Source organism: Pelodiscus sinensis, chromosome 7 (assembly GCF_052426305.1).
Source record: "Pelodiscus sinensis isolate ZL-2025 chromosome 7, ASM5242630v1, whole genome shotgun sequence".
Lineage (NCBI taxonomy): Eukaryota > Metazoa > Chordata > Testudines > Trionychidae > Pelodiscus > Pelodiscus sinensis.
Window position 1 is genome coordinate 30,418,900 of NC_143058.1, and position 18,357 is coordinate 30,437,256.

An 18,357-nucleotide genomic window follows, 5' to 3' on the forward strand; every position below is an offset into this window, starting at 1 on the left:
TCCAGCAGACAAGGGGCACCGGAGCAGCTTACCAATGGGGCTTTCTCACCCCGGAGCTCGCAGGTAGCAATCCGCTACCTCGACCTCCGGGGCGAGAAAGCCTCGTTCGTTAGTGCGGATCCGACATAAGTCGGATCTGCGTAAGTCAGGGACTGCCTGTACCACCTGACAACTGTTTTCTCAGCTATTGGGAAGGAGTGTTGTATTCTCGGTGCAGTTCCCAATAGCTGTTTGTCCACATAACAAAAACTACCATCTTTTGGCACTAGCTGACCCTTTCTTGACTGTCTCATCAAAGAAGCCAAGGGATGAATGGGCATGGAGAAGTGAACTTGAAACCTAGATGGATATGTCAAGTGCTACAGCAGCATATGTGGAATGCTGCCATTTCGCTGCTGTAGTGCCATTATGCTCTTGCTGCAGTGACAGCAGGGGTTTTTCCATCATTATTTTTCATTCACCTTCTGTAGTAGCTAGGTTGACAGAAGAACTTCTCCAAAAATCTAGTGATATCTACACCTGGGCTTAGGTCAGTTTAACTACATCTTTTAAGGATGTGAGGTTTTAGGTAGACCAGCCTTCTAGTACCAGTTTTTGCCTAAAATATCTCACTAACGTTTTTTAGAGAACTGTTCCCACCTCCTTTAATGAACCACCTGCCTGAGTATATTAGCAGAGCTTTTGTAATCCTTTCCCAGAAGGATCAAGACTGCTAACGGGGAGAGTTTTAGAGAAACACTGTTACATGTCCTGTTGTGGTCTTTCTGGGGTCAAGATGGATGCACACTGGTCACTCGGGAAAGTTGGCATAGTTGTCCTGGCTATCATGTGGATAAAAAAAGAGGCGATTAGTCTTGGGGGTTTTGAAGATGGCTGTATATTCATAGGAGGCCTCATTCCAATTTGCTTTCAAATACATTTCAAATAATTTGTATTTAGTTACCTCAGATGTTCCCTCATATTCTGTGTTGATGTTTTTCACAGCTTTTTTCTTTTTTTAAAAAAAGCCACCGGAACATAGCTTCTATCAATGACTGGTTCTCTTTCTTCTAGATTAAACAATCACTGCTTTGTGTTGTGATGTAATTAGCTTAATTGGTATCTTGTGGTAAAATACATATCCTGACACAATGCTCCAAGCACAGGACCAACCACATACCTCAGTAAAGGTGGGCCTATGCTATTGAAAAAATAAAATAGGAACATACACTAGGTATCATTTTTCTTTCCCATTGGCCTTGATTAGCTCATGTCTTCAAGGCTGCAATAAAAGGATCTTCTGACACAATGCCTCTCTTGTTGTGGGAAGTGACAAGAAGGAAATGTCAATTCTTAACTTTAAATTTGTCTGCAGATGATTATACTGAGAAGAGGAAGAAGGGGGAAAAAAACAAAAAATATTGAAGAGGGCCTTTGTTTTTCCTGCAGGATTTTTCAGATGCATGTAATGTTTGGTTTGTTCTGTGGTCAGTTCATGAGCACATTGAAACCTTTTTTGTTTTAGTGCTATTGTCTGGCTCCTCCATTATGACAAAATCAGTGTAACCTTAAAATAAGTTAATCAAGTTCCTCTCTTTTGTTTTAGTTTATATAACCAGTCAGCCCAGACCGCAAAAGGGAAAGATTTACAAATGAGCTTGCTGGACTGGTGGTTGGGGAGTATTCACATTACCATAATTATTACTGTAATTAAGGTTGTGTCAGCATTTTCTTTCCTAAAAGCTTGCATGGTCAGGAGGAGGTAGTTCCAAACACTGCTGTATAATATTCATGTGAGCTGTAGCTGGGTACACAAAGTCTACTCTTGGAAAAACAGCTATTTTTCCATGTGAGCTGCAATTTTCAAACACTTATGTTAGGCATGTTTAAATTATATCTCTCTAAACATATCACAATCTGGTGGCTTCTTCTAAATTTATAAATTACAGAACACTTAATTGTCTCTGCTCCAGGTTGTGAAGAGCAATTCAGTTGGAGGATAATGATCATTGAATCGGGGAACATTCTTCCCACCTCTGTCTGTCCCCTGTCCCAGCTTTCCCATCACCATTGTCACACTAGATTAAGGCTTTGTCTTCATGGAATTAAAAAAAAAAAAGAAGAAACAACCACCTGTTTTTACGTTACACAACACCACTAGATAGAGGGAAGTGGAATCCTCACAGTGACAGTAAAACCCCTTCTGCTTCTATGAGGAGAATCTACACTACAGTGCTTTGGCCAGGGCATGCAGCCCCAGGCCTTGGGGGCCCCGCAAAAAAATCTCCAGACTGCCAAAAGTGCAGCTCTTTTTGCAGAGGCACCTTTCCCCAGGGCCTTGGGCTGCAAGCACTAAATCCCCTGCCTGTCATCCAGTCTTCCCTAGCTGGGGCGGGGAGAAGATGGCTCTGTGCGCTGCTGTTTCCCGTCACCTCCCTTGCTGGGATTAAAACTGTTTGGCCCCCCTTTTGCATTCTGAACCCTTTCTTTTTGGCCCCATTCTGGAGCCTAGGGAGCCCCCACAAAATCTAATAGTCCCGTGCCCCCGGAAGAGTCGATCTGGCCCTGGCTTTAGCAGCATAGCTATGGCACCATTGCTGTGCCACGGCACTGCCCGTAGTGTAGACATGGCCTCAATCTGATCAACAATCCGCATTTGGTGATATGGTAAGAAACACACAGAAGGATTTTCTCTCTAACAAGAAAAATCCCCAAAGAGATCAAAAGCCACATGCAGTCTAAGGGTACGTCTACACTACAGCGCTAGTTCGAACTAACTTAGTTCGAATTAGTTAATTCGAACTAAGCTAGTTCGAACTAACGCATCTAGAACTAAAAACTAGTTTGAACTAGCGTTTTGCTAGTTCGAACTAGCAAGTCCACATTGAGTGGACTCTGAACAGGGCTTAAGGATGGCCGGAAGCAGTGCCGGCAGGGCATAAAAGGAGGACTTAGAGCATGGAGATGCTGTCTCAGGCTAGCCGAGGGCTGCGCTTAAAGGGTCCCGACCCCCACCCCGGACACACAGTTCTAAGGGGTGCCCCGCTTGCAAAGAAGTTCTGGCTTGGAGTGCCCTGAGTGCCCACACTGGGCACATCACACCACTCGGCCATCAGCCCGGCTGCACTTGCCGCAGGCTGCCATCTGGGGAGAGGGAGTAATTGGGGGGCTGCAGGAGAGCTTCCACCCCCAGAAGCCCGCAGAGCCAGCCCAGTCCTCCCCATCGGGGGCTCGTACCCCATTCCTCCCTCACCTCCTTCCAGTTACCCTTCCCTAGCCCCCCTTCTTATTGATGTACAAAATAAAGATAACGTTTCTTCCAACATTGACTCTGTCTTTATTGAAAAAAACTGGGGGAGACTGGGAAAAGGAGGTGGGAGAGGGGAAGAGAAAGGCTGGGAGAGGGGAGGGCAACTAACATGATCAGGGGTTGGGAACAGGTCCCAGATGAAGAAAGGCTACAGAGACTGGGACTGTTCAGCTTGGAAAAGAGGAGACGGAGGGGGGACAGGATAGAGGTCTCTAAAAGCAGGGGTTGGGTGGAGAGGGTGCATTCAGAAAAGTTCTTCCTGAGTTCCCATAAAGAAGGACTAGAGGACACCAAAGGAAAGGAATGGGTAGCAGGCTTGAAACTAGTAAGAGAAAGTTGTTGTTCTTCAGAAAGCAAATAGTTAACCTGTGGAACTCCTTGCTGCAGGAGGCTGTGAAGGCTAGAACTAGAACAGAGTTTAAAGGGAAGTGAGATCAAGTCATGGAGGTTGGGTCCATGGAGTCCTATTAGCCAGAGGGTAGGAGTGGTGTCCCTGCCCAAAGTTTGTGGAAGGCTGGAGAGGGATGGCACGAGACAAATGGCTTGGTCACTGTCTTCGGTCCATCCCCTCCAGGGTCCCTAGGGTTGGCCGCTGTCGGCAGACAGGCTACTGGGCTAGATGGACCTTTGGTCTGACCCAGGACGGCCATTGTAAGCTCAGGGCTCAGTGTCGGGGGTCTCAGTGGACCCCCTTGATTTTCATGCACACCTGGTCCTGGGTGGCCAGGCTGGCAGCTCTCCTGCCCTAGATGGCCACTTTCCTGTGCCTAGTGCGGAGATCGTGGACGAGGTCCACGATGTCCGCACTAGCCCAGGAAGGTGCCCGCGTCTTGCGGTCCAGGGCAAGCTCCCGGGAGCCGCCAGCCTGGTCCCAGCAAGAGGGGGTGGGCTGGGGGGCATCGGGTGGGTGGCTCTGTGCCGTGCCAGGTGCAGGGTCTGCTAGCTGGGTGCTGGCAGGCTTGCACCTGGCACGGGCACCGTAGCCAGCCCGTGCCCCTTTAAGGGGTCCGGGGCCGGGAGGGGGGCATAGAATTTCCCTGGTGTTGGCCAGAGTGGCCACCAGGGAAACCTGGGGAGGGCTAGCCTCCCACTAGTTCGAATTAAGGGGCTACACAGCCCTTAGTTCGAACTAGCTAGTTCGAACTAGGCGTTAGTCCTCGTAAAATGAGGTTTACCTAGTTCGAACTAAGCGCTCCGCTAGTTCGATTCAAATTCGAACTAGCGGAGCGCTAGTGTAGCACCTATTAAAGTTAGTTCGAACTAACGTCCGTTAGTTCGAACTAACTTTGTAGTGTAGACATACCCTAACAGAGATATGCAATTCAAAGTGCTCTTTATTCACATTGCTGGACCTGTCAAGATAAGGATAGAATCAGCTTGAACTCTGAAAATTCCTGGGATTGCCTGCATTCCCACTCTTGCTGCTGCTGATGGAATGTCATTCATTGGAGATAGTCACAATAAAATATGATTATTAGAGGGTTCTGCTGTATTATATTGTAACCCAACACTTTACTGATATTTGCATTTGATCTGGGCTTCATTCCAGCCTCTAATTTTGTGCCCACAAATAATCACAGCATAAAGATGGTAGTACTGGGATATCTGGTTATTTGTTTGCACCTGCAAATCAGGTCGTTAGACGTAAATGCCAACAACTCTTGTATTGTGGAGACAAGATTGCAGGTCCAAAATTATTGGTTGTTGCTGAATATCGAGTCCCTATGTTGGAACTACCTGTAAAATATTTGGTGCTAAACTAGAAATTGTATTGCAAAGAAGTGTATATATCACTTCACAGAATTTTATTTCTTCTTTTCCTTTCTACACTTTCAAATGAGGAAACTACAGAATTGTAGTTGGAAGCAGGAGATATTTTTCTGAGTGGTTTTTTTTAGTGAGTGTCTTTTAGTTATTGGTCTGGTTAATAGTCTCTCATTTCTCAGGATCTGGAAATGTTCTCAATATATTTTAATATTTAACACATTCTCCTATGGGGTTTTGGCATTTTTGAATAACATCATGTGAGTCCAAATACGTTTCTCAAGTATTTTTTCCCCCAACTGAATTACAGAAATTCAGAAGACGAGTCCAAGAATCTACGCAAGTACTACGAGAACTGGAAATTTCATTAAGAACAAATCATATTGGGTAAGAGCTTTTAACAATCCCATGACTTGGGTCTTTATATCCACTGACTCCTAGCTTTGGGCAAGTGTCTCCATGCTCTTTAAGGAATGAGATGGCTTAGTGTATCAGTCACTATAGATTAGAATGCTGGGGTTGAGCAATACATAAATATGTTAGCTGGTCATCCCTGAAGGCTCACTTGTAAATTGCTCTCTGGGGGCCCGATCCAATTGCCTTTGAAGTCAGTGGAAAGACTGCCATTGACTTCTGTAAGAGTCATATCAGGCCCTAGGGTAGGTCAGAAGAGAAATGAGATTGACAGGGTCTGCACTTTCATCAACTGTTAGCTCCTTACCTCCACCTTACTTCCGGCTCAGGAAACCAGGGCTGGAATAGTAATAGTTTTGCAGGGGAGCAATGAGTTGCTGTTTTGGAAACTTCTGCATGCCATGTTTGCATGATGCCTTACTGCTAGCTGATACTAACATTTCTTTTTACTTTCTTAAACACAAATCGTTCCTCAAATATTAGTAAGAAATTTAATTTGGAGAATTAGCTTTATTTATTCCATGTGCCATTTCAAATGCTTATTTAGATCAACTTTGCCAACCTGTACACAGAACCAGACTCAGAAACTGGTGGAGTAGAGGGATTATTCAGCATTGGCATGTCAGGCCAAAATAAGATTTCTTTACAACTTTGTTAAATGGTTCAACTATGTGTACACCTAAAATAGGCTCCTTATGTAGATGCCTGCACTTGACAATTATATCTTGATGAAACAGGGAAAGGAGTAGTTGTTATCAGCTTGGCTGATGCAAAGGAACGGCTGTTTTCTTAATCACATTGGGTTTCTTTCATCAGAAAACTCTGCCAGTTTCTTTGCTATGGAAGTCATAGAAAATAACTGATTTTTGACTCTGGATTTGATAAAGCTTATGTCCCTGAAAGATAGTTGCACCCCACAAATTATTTCTGTAAATCCGTGTCACAATGATGTCACTTCATACTTATAACCACTGTATGTTATCAAGGAGATGAGGCAGACTGGGTAAAATAGAGATTAAACTCTCTGCATGGACAAGAGCATTTCTGCATCTATAGCATTGTCAGGGAGTGCTAGATGAGACCTGGACAGTGGCAAATCACTCGATATTTTTTTTAAAAATTGAGGCATTTGCTCACTAAAGATTAAAGAGGCTGATGTGACAAAGAGCTGGTACTAATCTGTCTGAGGAACCTCTATTTTGGAGTGGTGGCAGTAATCTCAGTAAACAATGTGAGCACAGCCTGTGCTGTCTTTTTCTAATGGGCCACTTTCCTTACATGGGCCTGGAATAATTGTTGGTTTAGCTGCACGTGAGCTGTTTGTCTGTTCCATGGCATATTGTTGGGTGAAGCTAAATCCCAGGGACTAAATATGGGCGCAAACAACAGTCTCAGATTATGGTGGATTAAAATCAAGATTCCACATTTTAAGAGCCAAAACGGTGCAGTTGGCAACCAGCAGTGATGAAATACAGTAGGACACAGCATGCCTGGGATTTGCACAAAATGTCAGAAGGCTTTCTGAAACATTACAGACATGAAGTGAAATTGACCATCACATATGAAGTGAGGCAGTCATCTCTAATTCAGTGTTGGCAGGGTTACAAAATTTCAAGATGAATCTGCCAGAGTAAACCAATGCACTCTGTAAGCAATCGTAGAAGTTTATTAGCTGCTTAAGTACAAGCTACAAAATGTTGTGGACAGTTTTTTTTGGAATTTTTAGTGGAAGTTTTCAGCACATCAGCTCACTCTTGAGGTTTTGGAGACTTGCATCAGAATTAGCCTATCTCCTCCCATTAAAGTTCATGGGTACTGACTATGATTGAAATGGGTACAATTCTTTGGCAACATCAAAGTGGTGATGTGTGGCCATTGCCACACAGTGTAAAGAAATCCACCCAGAGCTGATTTTACCTGATAAAGGGGTTCTGAAGAAGAAAATACTTCTAAAGAAGACAGATTCCCCTCTCCCCCACTATCTGATTATTTTTAAGTAAGTCCTCTCTTAATCCTGTGCAAGATTTTAAGCTGTTTGGGCAGAGGTCTTTTTGGGGTCACTAGGTTTTGAGATTTGAGAATGGGAAGGAGTGATTTCCATTTGTTTGTCCATAGAATCGAATCCAGACATCAGCATGTTTAGGAGAGACAACCCTTTGGAGTTTTGGTAGATGTATGAGGCCCTGCCTCTGTGGTGGAAAAAGTGTATCCAGTCTATTTTCTGTCTGAATAAAATACTTTTTTGCAAGATCTTTGTGAAGTTATGAATTATAAACATCTTGGGATAGGAGCTGAGAGAAGTGGCCTTACCTTTATAATGAATTTCAGTGGGAATGTGACCTGGCACCTCTCTCAGTTGAATGGAGTGCTCTAAATTTTCTTAAAGACTGTTCCGAATCCTTTAGGCAGGTTGTAGTACCAGCACTGGAAGAGAGCTGTCCCAACATTGTAGGTAAACCACTTCTACCACAGGAGTAGCTAAGGGTGCATCTACACAGCAGCGCTAGCTTGAAATAAACTCCTCAATTTGAGCAAGGCAAATTGTGTAGCTTATTTTGAGCTTATTTCAAAATAGATCGCTATTCTAACAAATCCCTTAATCCTCGTGGAACGAGGTTTACCGGAATGTCAGAACAGCGAGCCCGTTATTTTGATTCCATTTCAAAATAATAGGCATGCTGTTAAGACGCGGAAAACACTATTTTGGGATACTGGATGTATCCCAAAATAGCACCTCTGTCTAGACGTACCCTAACAGTGCTGAGAGTGCGACTCCAAGCACTGGGAGCCTGTTTACACTGGCACTTTTCATCACTGTAATGTGTTGTGCTCAGGACGATGTTTTTTCATGCCTGTGAGTGAGAAAGTTATAGTGCAGTAAAGACAAACCCTGACACTGTCCCAAAGTCTCTTGGGATATTACACATATACAAGAAAACTTGTGGGAGAGAACTTCTGGATATTTGGGCTGGGTGGGTGCAGCTGGAATCTGGTGGGAGGAGGTGTTTGTTCCCATTGTTGGGCTCTGGGACAAAGGGGCAGAAAAACAGGAACTGGGTTGTCAGTCATAGAGGTTTCTTTAACTCTGGTACTCTGGGAGGGGGGGGAGGAGGCATTTTTAGGTGTGTGTCTTGCTACAGGGATTTTAAATAAATTACCAAAATAAATTCGTGTGATTATTTTGACAAATAAAATGTGTAGAATTTTGCAACATATTAATAGATGAAAGCCTTTTTAAAAATATGATCCTATTAGTATGAGAAGGCAAGCTTATTTTTAAAAGAACTAGGAAGTACATCATGTTGTAGCTTTGATGTTGTTACTTTTTTGTTGCTGATCACTTCTTGAAAGATTGCTAAATGCCAGTACTGTACATGGAAAAAATGAAGCCAATTGTATGACTGTTGCATTTCAAGTAGTCCATAAAAGTGGCTCTAGTATTGGCTGTTCTGTGGTTTGTGCAGCTTGCTGTGCCAGAAAGGAGATGAATGTGGATTTGGAAGGAAATCTCAGCTACATTGGTAGTGTTGTCATGCTATGTGTCTACTAATCACTCCATATTATACTGGGCCTTTCAACAGGAATTTTAATTATGAAGGAAATGGGCAGCACTTACCAGAACCAGGTTTCTTTATTAAAAAGAAAAGAAATATGTCTCTGTCAAGTTTACAGAGCAGAAAATGTGCATGGTATAGATATTAATGGTAGAAAATGTCTTCTCATTTGTGATGCTGCAGAGGTGTTTGTTTCCATACATAAAGGTGTGTTTTTGAACCCTCACTTCTTGAGTGAGAAATGAAAAGCTTTTTGCTTAATGTTTTTCCTTTCACACAATGGATGTTTTAGTAGATTGACTGAAGAAAGTATTTTGTAACACATGCCCCAGCACTGAACAGTCAAATGCACTGATTTCTAATGATTTTTCTAACAGATGGGTCAGGGAGTTTTTGAATGAAGAAAACAAAGGCTTGGATGTTCTGGTGGAATATTTGTCATTTGCACAGTATGCAGTCACGTAAGTAAAATATAGCTTATGTTCATCAAGGTTTGCAGAACAAAACAACATAGTACAATATAGATAGAGTGGCAGAGACAGTAATATCTAGTCAGATGCTGCTCTGTTCCAGTCAAGCGGTTTCCATTGCAATAGCTTGGCACAAAATTGGCAGTTCCGTAGAACCAGAGCAAATGGCAAAATTAGCTGCCAAATGTTAAGTCAGAGCATATTGCAGAGAGAAGGAAAACAAAAGACCTTGCTTATATATTTAAGCTGTCAGAGGCAGATTAGGGGATTGTGGGGCCCTGGGCCAGAGCAAATGGGGCCCCTCCCCACCCCTTGCATCTGCAGCCCCCCTACTCTGCACCCTCCTACACTCCTGCTGGGAAAGTGGGGTCAGAGTTTGGGGGCTTCTGCGCTGCCTGGCTGGAGTGCTGAGTGGAAAAGTAAGGCCAAACCCCTGTGCCCTGACTCTGCTCACTGGCATAAGTGCTGGGTGATTGGAGTGGGTCGGGATATGGGGGCACCCCCCAATTGGTAGGGGTTCCTGGGCACAGGCCCCATTGACTCAGTGGCTAATCCAACACTGGTCTGAGCCAATTTCTTTGAAAACTAGTTGCATCTGTTTTAACTTGATCCCCTTTTAAGCGGGACAAAGTGCAATAAAAATGAATACATTTAGCATTACATCCAGATATTAACCTTAAAAATGGCCATTCTTTAGCTTTCCTTCCCAGAAGCTTCTTTTGGATCTGGGGTGGGGAACCTTTTTTGAGTCGGGAGCCACTGACCTGCAGAAAAATCGTTCGGGGGCTGCAAAACACCTCAATGACATGGCCCCCAACTGAAAAGCAGAAAGACACTCCTCACATTCCCTTCACACACCAGAGCCTAGTGGGTCCCAGGCTAGTAGATTTTGTGGGGGAAAAGCCTCCAGGCAGTGCTTTACTGGGGCAGATGGGAGAAGAGGGGGTGGCAGTGGTGGAACCGTTTCCTCCACCCATCAGGCAGAACCCGTGGGTCAGATCTGACTTTGGCGTGTCTGACTCCGACCTGCAAGGCTCGTGGCTCCTCCTCCCCTCCCCTCAGCAGTGGGGAGTCGGTGCTGGTGCTCCAGCCCTGTATGGGGAGCTGAGAGGGGCATAGGGCTGGAGCGCCAGTGCGGCTCCCCAGTGCTGGAGCGGAGCTCCAAGCCTCAAGGGCTGGTTCTAGGCAAGCCAGGGGCAGATCCAGCCCCCAGCCTTAGATTCCCCACCCCTGTTTTAGATCCTATTGTTTGTGTTCCTTTCCTCAAATACCATAAGATCATGTAATGGATATTACATTCTTAAATGTTAAACAATACCTTTATACAGGCAAGATTGAACTAAGTACACCCAGAGCATTTTTTTCAGCCATATCCATGAAATTCAAAGCAAAATGCTCACATTAACTAATTCTCACAGCATTCTGGTAAAGCTGGATGGGAATAGTCAGTCAGATTACTTTTATGGATAGGTAGCTATCAAAAAAGAGAATATCAATTAAAAGACCACTTAGGAAGTCAATGGCAAAAGTAGGAGTAAAAAAGGCATTGTGGCTATATTAAAAACAACGCAAAGTAAAATCATTATGGACCAATGTAAATTATAGTGTCTTTATTACCTGAAGCAGAGATAATTTAAACAACAGAGGATATGTTCTCACATACCTCAGAGTTTTCCTTTATCGTATTTAGGCTTGGAAGGATTAGATTGCATTGTATGTAGACACATCAACAACAAAATCCATCAGTAAGAACCTAAATTTACAGATAGACAAACTAAGAAAATTGCTGCTTGAGAACTTACTAGAGTTTGATTAAAGAATATTTTCTTTGTGTCTTTGTCATGTGATGTGAATTTGTGCATTAACAGTTATAAAGCTTTAAGTTTTTGAATATCAATGTCTAGTATCATAAACAAGGGCACCATTTCGGGAGGGTGGGTGGGGGCAGCAGCCGTGTGCTCCAGGACACAGCTAGCTTTTCATCCCATTCCCTGGACGCTAAGGGAGTGAGGGGAAAGTGCTTGCAATCTGTGCGAGCCTCTGACACCTGGCTGGAGAGCTCCCTTCACTGTTGTGTGACCTTCCCATTTTCCTGCAAGGGTGAAAATTTAAATAGACAAAATATTGTTTTAAGATGCCTAATAATTTTGTGCAACTATGAAAATATTAAATCACTCAAAATAGGGGAAAAAATCCTTAAAATGGATATCTCTCAAAATTTAAAGTAAAATAAAAATTGAATTATGCCAACCCTCATTAAATTGTACTTATCCTTTCTTGTATGAAAAGAATGTGTTAAGAAAAGATAGGGCTGTACCCTTCACTGTATGTGCAAACTCTAGCTAAGTGGAACCAGAGTTTTATTTTTAGTTTGGATACACACAGATATATATTACCTTCGAAATAAAACGAGGCTTTTAATGAAGGAAAATTATATGTTTAAAAACATTACTAACACTGGAAAAACTGCACATAGCTTGTTTTAAAGATTTTGTTCCTAAATTTGTAAAAGTGGAAGTAGTTAACTTGCCAGAGTGGTTTTTTTCTCTCTCTCGCTCACTCACACGGTAATCTTAAGTAATAGCCTCAGAACACCAGCTCTTTCTGTAAATGTCAGTGATTTGGGTGAGGAGTCAAAAAAAAATCAAAGAAAATCTATATTTGGTAATGTATTATGTATAGTTCAAGATTAGCCTTGGCCAACAAGCCAGTATTAATACTCAGTCATATATTGATGGATGAAACTAAATTAATAGAACCACAATGCATTGATTTATCAAAATAAAATTAAGACAGTGTTGAGATTCCTCCTCCACTCTTCAAGGCTGTGGTGTTCATCTCAGATTAATTCATGGCTGGTTGATTCTTTTTAAATTATGTCCCCGTGATACTCATTTCTCCTTTTGTCAAGGTCCAAATTTGCTGCAAAATGTACTTGAATCTAGCACTGTGTTCCAGCGGAAGGGAAATTGTTTTGCATTATTTCCTTGTAGTCTGTAGGGACTTAGTAAACCGCAGATGTTAAACAGGAAGGAAAAAGGCTGTGGACATATTTTCTGTAAGCCTACATTGGAATTTCTATTTCCTTTCAGATTTGACTTTGAAAGCCTGGAGAACAACGTGGAAAATTCAATGGATAAGTCTAAACCTTGGAGCCGTTCCATTGAAGATCTGCATAGAGGAAGTAACCTACCCTCCCCAGTTGGCAATAGCATTTCCCGCTCTGGCCGGCATTCTACTCTACGGTATGGCCATTTAATCAGGAAGTAGGACTACCTTAGAAATGCGGGTCCATGAGTGAGGAGGATCACCTTGGTTTTAAAGATGTAATAATAATTTGCTTTTCTCTAAAACCATTCACCCCAAAGCCCTGTGTAGATGTGACAAATGTAGGAAACAAAACAGTTTGCACTGAAATGTAACCAACTTTCAGGTGGAATGAAACAGTAACTTAAAGCACGCAGCAGCTCCATGCAAGAGTTAAGAGAATTAAGAAAGGAACATAGTGTCCATTTTCAATAACAGGAACTGAATAATGTAATTATTCAAATTAGAATGTAACTAGCACACTGGGAGCATCTCTTCTCTTGCAGACAGTGCCACGGGGTCTTTAATAACTGCACTTGATCAGGCCTTCACAACTAACATCTCCTTCAAAATGCAATACTTCCAACACCACATTACTCCCTTAGCATCATGCAGGAACACTGAATCAAAGCAGGGAAGACCATTGCCTGTTGCAATACCGCCCTCATATCATAGAATCATAGAATACTAGGACTGGAAGGGACCTCGAGAGGTCATCAAGTCCAGTCCCCTGCCCCCATGGCAGGACCAAATACTGTCTAGACCATCCCTGATAGACATTTATCTAACCTACTCTTAAATATCTCCAGAGATGGGGATTCCACAACCTCCCTGATATGTGGCAGCACCCTGAATTTGGCTTTGTGGACTCCCACCCACAAACTGAACACATATTGACCCTACGTAGTTTGTGATATCGGACAGGATATCAGCTGAAGAAAACCTAGTCAGTGACTATTTTATGTATGGTGCTACATGGATACTTTTTCATGTTACTCAGCATAATGAACAACAGCTTTAGAGTACCAGTGTAGTCCGCTGTGTTGGCAGTTCTGTATGGCAGATGGAATTTAATGGTATGTGGTTTTCAGTTTTTTGGCCCTGTTAGGATATTTCTGGTTAATATCAGCTATTGTGTGGATAAAGAAACTTGGAACCACCCCATGGTTAGTAATTTATTCTAGATCTTCCACTTGAAATTCAGATTTGATTTGCCAAGTGCTGTTACCTTAGGCTTTCTGAGTCCCATATGAGTGGATAAATGGATGCATTTCAACTACAGCAGTAGTTGGAATGGATCTGAAGCCTAGAAGATTTAATTCAAGGATTTCAGAAGGCTAAAAGGAAAAAAAATAGAGACTTGGAGCTGGACACAAAATTGTAAAATGGAGTGAAATCAAGGGGACAGGGTTTTCCTGAGAATGTGGCTTAGGAGAAATCTTTTTTTTTTCCCTTTGATACACTGACTTATTAGAGGAGGTCAAATTAATCTCTTCTAAATAGTATTGTTATGGTGTCTGGTACATCTGAGAAGGCCAATAGGACACACTCCTTTATGCTACTTGTGGATTGCAGATGGATTCAGAGTCTGGTATTTATGGTTTAAGAATTTTGTTTTAGGTGGATTCTAGTTCTGTTCTTTGTCACTGGGAGGTGTGTGAGACCAATATACCAGGAATGCATAATTCAGGAGTGCATTACTTGTTGCTTACATTTTTTCTCTTCCTTTCGTTTCCTTCCATCCTTTTTTCCTTTCACATATTCCCTCTTTACTCTTCCTCTTCTTTACATATCACCATCTTCTCCTGTGCATCCTTCTTTTCTCTTCTCCTCCTTTTTCCAAACCTCCTCCTTTTATCCTTCCATCCTTACCTTTTCCTCATCCATTTTCATTCAACTTTCAAAATGCCATCAGATCGGTTTCTCTGCCTGAGCAACTTCAGTTCAAACGCCGCCAGAGCTGCTTTTCACCCAACTGTCTCTGGAGCGGCTTCAGGTTACACTCTGCTGGTGAGGCTTCAAGCCGGAAAATCTCGTAAGTCACAGGTGTAAGATTACTCCCAGGAGAGTTGTATAGTACATGGTTGCAGAGTATTAAATGCTGCTGCCCATGTTTTATAATATGATAACCACATGTCTTTGGTGAGGCACTGTGCCAAACTTAGTGGTTCCAAGCTCCAAAAATCTGCAGTTATCACATTATAATTCATAGTTCAAAGCGTAGTTTAGTTCTGTAGAGTGGGCTGTAAAAAGAAAAAATAAATTTGAAAATTGTATTTTGAAACAACTAGTTGTCTTCATGTGAACAGGTTTATAAGATTTATACATAAACCACAAAGCCATAATGTTGTTTATAGTATTGTATAAGTTAATATTACTAATACTAATAACAACATTGGCTCAAATTCTGACTGACTTGTACTCAGACTTTCAGAGAGTATTATCTGATTGAGGACTCATGATCTGGCCACATAATGATAAATAATAAAAGCTTATTTCAATTGCATTTGAAAACACTGCAGGACTATAACCAAGTAGGATCTCAAAGCCCCCGTCCAGTTGCTGTATTACAAATGCTTCAGGCTAAACGAAGCACACTGTGTACAGGACCATTTTCTAACCAATGTGCCTTTTTTACAGGAAAGTTGCATTTAGGGAACTAAACTAACTTTCAAAGCTTGAATTTTAAGTAGAAAAATTGCTTTTTTTCTTAAACAGATTTTTTGGTGGGCAAACAAGGAGCACCTGACTTATGTCAATTTCTTTACAACCATTTTATTATTATTTCTGTAACATGGAAGGCATCTTGTGTTACACCCTTTCCAGGAGCCTGACATATGACTAACCATGTTTAACTTGTATAGGTCATTGGAGCTTGGGTTGAAGCCCCCAGACTGTGAGCCTGAGATGTAGCCTAAGTCCTGTGAACCCAAGTCAGCTGACGTGGGCCAGCTGAAGCAATGGTACAGGTCTTTTATTGCAGTGTAGACATATCCTTAAGGATCCTGGGTGGTCCTAAATGATTGAGCTGTAGTTATGTTAAAATACAGTACATATGAAATAAAAACCAAACCAGCTTTGGCTATATCTACACTGCAGAGCTTTTTCAGGATGGGAAAAGCTATGCTGCATCCAAGGAACGCATCCGCTTTTTTTGGGAAAATTTCTGAAAAAACGGACACATTCTTTTGCCATTCCTGTAATCCTGATTGTATGAGGAAGAAGGGATATGTCGAAAGAGGAGGTTTTTCCAAAATTTGGCCCAGTGTAAATTTGACAGGCCTCTTCCAAAAGAAAAGTGGAAAAAGATACGCAAATTGTGGTTCAAAATTTACATATCTTTTTCTGACTTTTCTTTGCAGTCTAGACACAGCCTTTGTGAAGTAGGTGTAGGGCCAAATTCTGCCCTCATTTATTGCAATACAGCCCCACCAGTATAGGCCCAATTTATTGCTACTGTAAATCCCTCATAGTTGTCCTTGTCTTTCTATCCATTTGTTTGTCCCTGTCTCATCTGACCAAGCTTATCCATTACTTTTGAAGTTACTTTGTCAAATTCTGCATAATTCCATAATTGGTTTCATAATTGTTTCCATAACTAGTATATTTTAAAGAGAAAATAGCGTAGCAAAGCTGGGGACAAAAAAACACAAAAAGGGGGGGCAGAATAAGAAATATACATGGTTTAACTGAAATACATGGTAGACAGAGGTGCTTCAGGGATCTTATTGTCACTTAACTGTATGCCGACCCTATGTCCCAGATTTTCTGGGACTGTCCCAATTTTAAATAATGAGTCCCGGTGTCCCCATCAAGTAGTTAATGTCCCTGAAAGCCACGCTGGACATTTCACTACTTGATGGGGACACCGGCCTGTGGGAAAGAAGCTCTGAGAAATGGCTCTGTGCACTGCCATTTCCCCCTAGCATGGCGCAGCAGCAACAGCCTCCTCCTCCTCCCCGCCCTGCAGAGTGGGTTGGCATGTAGGCAGCTCCATTGGAGCTTTGCCGGTGGGCAGCTTTGCCGCAGTTTCTGGCCACTCTGCCACCTACTGCCTCACCACCGCGTGTTATGCGGCCCCCTCCCTCCTCCTGTGGGACTACCTCTGGCGCATGGAGCCCCACGCCTGCCTCCTCCTCCTCCAGGCTGCTTGTTGGTACAGCAGCCCCTGCCGCCACTGCCGAGGGGGCCAGGCGGGTCCAAGACCAAACCTGGCAGAGCTGCTCCCAGACTTCCGCGCCTTGGAGCTGCTGTGTCAGCCCCAGCAGGAGCTGCATGGAGCCTGTCTGGGGCAATGTGGGATGGGGAGTGCTCAGGCTTGGCAGAGTGCTCCGTGCACTGCCACTCTCTCTCCTTCCACCCTCCCCACCCCACTGGGGAAGTGGCAATGAGCCTGGTGTGGTGGGGAAGTTCGGGGTTTCTTCACCCTCCTCCTCCCCCCCAAACCACACCTTCTGAGCAGGGAGCTGGTGATGTAGCCTTGTGGCTGCGCCGGAATCCCCACTGTGTGTGGGGGGGAGCAATGATGAGCTCCCTTCTCCTTCTCACCCCACTTGGGGAATGGCAGCGAGATTGGTCTAGTGGGGAAGGTCGGGATTTTCTTCACTCACTCACTCACTCTGCCCCCGCACCTTCCAAGCAGGGAGCTGGTGCTGCAGCGTCATGGCTGTGCCAGGATCCACACTGTGAGGGGGAGAGGCTGAGCTCCCTCCGCCTTCCCACCCCACGGCAGCGCCCTGTCCAGAGGCTTTCCCCTCTACAAGGGGGTGAAAAGCCAGGTAAGCGTCTCCCCTCATGCCCAGACCTCTGCACACCAATCCCCCTCACTCACACCTCTCCCTTACCAAGACCCTACACTCCCAGCTTGCTCCTGCACCTCCCTCCTGCCGAGATACCTTAGACCCCGCCTGCTCCTGCATGCTACCTCCCACCTAGATCTCGCAACCTCTCCCCCTTCTGCACCCCACCTCCCACTCAGATCCAAGTACCTGCACCCCGTCCCTATCCCACACACTGGCAGCTCTGTCCTGCACACTGAAACCCTCATTTTTCCCCACCCCAGATTGTAAGAGGATCTATAAAATCCACTAAGTCCAGAACCCCAGAAAAATAAATCTGGCTTATGGGAAGTCCTGAACTGCAATCCTTCCTGTCCCTTTCCTTTGCCTCATGGGGCTGGAGTGCCAGAGGACTGAGATGTCTCAATTGGGGGTTTTCAGAGGAGTTTTTTTGATTATCACTTGTGTGCTCCCTAACTGATTTTTCTGTAGGTCAATGGCCCCAGACCCCCAAAAAAGGTTCCGCTCCCCTGCCATAAATAAAGAAAACATTGACATCTTTTGTGTTGGACATAAATTAATATTTTATTTCATTTAAAATGAAGTTTGATAAACTAAGATGAGAAAGTTAAAATGCTTAATCTGTTTAAAAATTTAAATTAAACCGTTCTCCCTTGCTGTAGCACTAGTAAAATGGCTCAGGCGTAATTATGTAATTAACAGTGAGTTTCCACTAGCAGCTGGTGGTCTGTGGAAAGGTTTACATTAAGCCAGGTGGTTCACAGGCCAAAAAGCTTGAGAACCACTGAAATAGAGAGAGGCCTCTTCCCCCCAAGTTAATACAATGCAAGTTGGTTTAATGCAATTGCAGTAAAGTTGCATCCAGTAGAGGATGGTGGGAAGAGTTCTTAGAGGGGTCACACAACAACTTTTACTTCAGATCCTGTGTCTATCTTGACCCCAGAAGTACTACCTCCAGGGGTGGGACTTTCTGTGGCAGG

General features: G+C 43.5%; 1 protein-coding gene across 6 annotated transcripts in view; it reads left to right on the plus strand.

The window, feature by feature from the left end:
• Window positions 1-18,357, plus strand: part of FMNL2 (formin like 2) — a 283,706-nt gene that overhangs the window by 174,732 nt on the left and 90,617 nt on the right. For all 6 annotated transcript variants that reach the window (XM_006125649.5, XM_089779725.1, XM_006125648.5 and 3 more), the window contains exons 4-6: window positions 5,364-5,440; window positions 9,399-9,482; window positions 12,584-12,736. In XM_006125649.5, coding sequence (XP_006125711.1) covers window positions 5,364-5,440; window positions 9,399-9,482; window positions 12,584-12,736 — 314 coding nt within the window. The remainder of the gene's footprint in view (window positions 1-5,363; window positions 5,441-9,398; window positions 9,483-12,583; window positions 12,737-18,357) is intronic.